Source organism: Centruroides sculpturatus, unplaced genomic scaffold (assembly GCF_000671375.1).
Source record: "Centruroides sculpturatus isolate CEXI.00-Female unplaced genomic scaffold, Cexi_2.0 scaffold53, whole genome shotgun sequence".
Lineage (NCBI taxonomy): Eukaryota > Metazoa > Arthropoda > Arachnida > Scorpiones > Buthidae > Centruroides > Centruroides sculpturatus.
The window spans coordinates 67734-71578 of NW_019384350.1; the positions used below are offsets into that span (position 1 = coordinate 67734).

Consider the following 3845-nt stretch of genomic DNA (forward strand, 5'->3'; position numbering starts at 1 on the left):
ATATCATCAATAATAGTAATTATAATTTATATTGATGAGATTTTATTCTTATTTAATATATCTTATTTATGGTTAGAATACTTAACTAATTTTGTATATTTTAAACCTTTTCAGTGCACGTATAGGTATGATGGAAGATCTAGAAGATATTCAAAGGGAAAAGGAAGAGATGAAGAGGAAAATGATGAAAAAGAAAACTTTAAAGAGATGATAAATAATTTCATGTACCAAAAATAAAATAATTCTCAATGCTAATAATTACCATAATGTGCATTAATTGATCAAAATTCCTTTTTTGTACGATTGTTATATTAAACGATATTTGTAAACATGCTATCTCTCATTGAGTTTTTATGTAAACTAAAAAAGAAATCTTGTCATTATACCCAATTTATTTTTCTGTTAATATTACTATTTTTTTAAACATATCATAGACATGATTTCTATTAGTCAAAGTAGTAATGTGATCTCCACTTTTGTCACTCCAAAAATTAAGTCTCAGACAAAAATGTATGATTTTTCTACTCATCGTATGTACTGTACAACTTCCTTTTAAACTTGAATTTAACAGAAAGTGGAGATCATTGTTATGAAATTTGCTAATTCCATTTTTTAATGTCTTCATTTTGTTTATTTATGTAGAAACAAATTTGATAAATTACATGTATCTCCTTTTGTTAAGAGCTCATTCTATGCAAATTTACAAGAAAAAGCTTAAGATTAATATATTGTTATTGCAATGTTAAGATTTTGTTGCTGTTATAATTCTTATTATTGCTATAATTGATTCACAAAAATAGCTTTTTCTAATTTTTGACTATGCTAAGAAAATTTGAATTGATGAATAAAGATGTTTTATTGCCAAATATTTTGTCTATTTTTATATGTCTGTACACATATGTATTAAGGACGGTTTTGGCTGGACAGTTTGAATAAACAACTGGTGCTAAAAATACAGTTTGAATATCAGATGAAAGCTGTACCCTGTAGATGATGCTAATGGAGAGAGATTTGAGCAAGGTGCAATGGTTCAGCCATGGTAAAGGAAAGTACAATGTTAAGTCTATGGGACATGTTGGGATCCCACCTCATTAATGTTAGCCCAAGCAAGTTTTCTGTTTTACAGTTTTATTATTGTAAATACTGAGGTCAGTAAATAGACATTCTAGTTAGTAAGACCATTGTTTTTATTGCCCTATCCCAATTTAACCTCGTCAGTCCCCCATGTGTGGCTAGTATTCAACTTCCATTAAATAACATTATATATATATATATATATATATACTTGATTAGACACAAAACCATTTAAAAATTAACTAAAACACACAAATTTGAAGCAAAAATGTTTTCTTCGAAGCTAGAATAATGCTGAAAACTTTTATTATAATTGTAGATTTTAATATTTAATTGGTAAATTAATTCAAAGATTCAGGCAAAAACTTTATTTGTCTATACAATGATATTTTGTAACAACTCTTATTAAAAATAACAATCTGACTAAAATAAATCAAAAATATACATTTTCAATTGAGATCAATCATTATTTCTCAAACCTGTAACTACTATAAACTTCATCAAATAATTTTTTACAATTAATATTTGCTTTCAGTTTGGTACAAAGCAAGAAAACACCGGACAGTTTACGATGCAGAGAATATGTTTCTTCCGGCGGAGGAACTAATCGCTGTTTTATCATAATAGGCACTAATCCATGTATGTGTTTGGTAGTACTTTGACACCCGAAATTAAAATCTCCGTCGTATGCAAATGCTTCTCCAAGAGTCATAACGGCATCCAAATGGGCATTCTCCATCTCTTTTGATTCGTATCCTGATAAGAAACCGATATCTCTCGAATATTTTATCACGCTCGATTTATTTTGATCAGCTGCTGCTTTAATAACTAGCATATATTTATCTACAAATTCTTTATCGTAGTTGCGGCAGGCACCGAAATCTAACAACCCTATCTGATTTGTTTCTGGTAGGTAAAAGAAGTTAGACCAATTTGGATCCGTTTGCATGAATCTAAACCAAAACAACTCTATTAAGCTTAAGAATACCAGTCGCTGACATATTTCATTCCTTAACTGTTGTTCGACGTCTATTAACTGATCCACCGGGATACCTTTGATGTAATGAGAGGTAAGTATTTGTTTAGTGCAAAATTCGTCGACTATGTCCGGAACATGGAACTCCGGATATGGAGTAATTAATTTTTTAAAGTGTCTAGCACATTCAGCTTCTCTCACATAATCCACTTCCCAAGCCAATTCACGACGAGCTACTGTGCTTAAATTTTCGATAAACAAACCTCTCGGAAGAATATTCCACACATTCAGTATGCCTAGTAAGTTTTTTATATCACTCTCGATACTTTTGGCCACGCCTGGATATTGAATTTTCATTGCAACTTCAGTCCCATCATGTAAGGTGGCAAGATGAACCTGTCCGATTGAAGCGGCGGCAAAAGGTTTTGTTTCAAAAGTTTTAAACTTCTGTCTCCAATCCACACCAAATTCTTGACTCAACACCCTTTCAACTTGCCAAAACGGCATGAAATCTGCAGACTGTCTCACTCTTTCAAACACAACTTGCAATTGAGGATTAATCATATAATTATCCTGAATGCTTAGCATCTGTCCGATTTTTAATGCGGCACCTCTTACTCGGCACAGGGTATCTACGATCCTGTTCGCATTCGCCTCAGTCAGAAAAGGATTTTTCTCGAATAGAGAATCGCCATCCGACTGTTTACTCTGTGCAATACCTAAAGATCGCCTCGTCACTTCGGCAAGAGCGCCGACGCCCAGACCAGCTGCCAAACCGCCATAAGACAACAATCTACCAATTCTCGTTGCTGGTACTTTGCTTTCTTTAGACAGTTTGCTCATTTGGTTCTTTGGCGTTTTAAGTTTGAGGTGAAGACTTTCCATATTCTTTGCGTGTTTAATTTTGGGAGGATATTTTATATTTTTCTCCATATTTGGCACTGTTGAATTTCCATTTTTGATCTTCACATCCATCGAGGCAGCATTTAACTTCTTTTGTGAGTTTTCATTATCCTCTATTACATCTCTATCTTTTGATTCTAGCAACTCATGGCTGACGTCAAACTCCTTCTCTGATGGTTGAAAAACGAATTTCGAATACTCCTTTGCTCCTTCCACAACAACTGCAGTCCTTCCAACAATTTCTGAAGCTACTTTTCTACCCTTTTCTCCTAAGTCCCCCGATATAACGCCACTGAGCGCATCCTCCACCTTTCTCGGTATCGTCTCCTTTATAACGGGATTCAAACTGGAATTTCGCCATTTTTGATATAATATATTCCTTTGGTGAAGTGAAAATGCTTTAGCAACGATGTCTAAGCCACGTAATATTATAAGAATATCGTTTCCTTTCGCTATTTTACTAGACATCTTTTCAAGTTCATTTCTATTTTGACGAAATAGTTCTAAAAATTGTCGGGAGGAGGAGCCTCAAGCAATGTGATAGTTATTCGATTACAACGCCAATGAACTTTATATATTAATGTATATTATTATTTTTTTATATTAAATATTGATAGCATTATTATTTTAATTTAACTAATATAAATTAGTAAAATAATATTTTTATTTATAATTGATATAATTATATAAGATGCATTCTTTATACGTATACATATTATTTATTTATTATTATTACGAGGATTTTCGTTTAACTCCGTCCGACAGACATTAAATTAAAAGGGCCATTTTTCTATACTTATTGTGAGTTGACCAGGCTCACAGTAGGAACGACGCCGAAATATCGGGACAGACTCCACCGAAAATTTTCTGGGATTTTCGGCCTCCCGGATCT

At 32.7% G+C, this 3845-nt stretch overlaps 1 protein-coding gene across 1 annotated transcript; it reads right to left on the minus strand.

Moving 5' to 3' along the window:
• Positions 1–1435: 1435 nt before the first annotated feature.
• Positions 1436–3475, minus strand: LOC111637447 (atypical kinase COQ8B, mitochondrial-like). The gene has a single exon (XM_023382938.1). It carries the CDS (start codon positions 3419–3421, stop codon positions 1541–1543), a length of 1881 nt encoding a protein of 626 aa, XP_023238706.1. The 5' UTR covers positions 3422–3475; the 3' UTR covers positions 1436–1540.
• Between the last annotated feature and the right edge of the window lie 370 nt (positions 3476–3845).

Bases quoted from the DNA above. Each gene is read 5' to 3' on its own strand.
- LOC111637447 (XM_023382938.1), bottom strand. From the start codon at position 3,421: ATGTCTAGTAAAATAGCGAAAGGAAACGATATTCTTATAATATTACGT.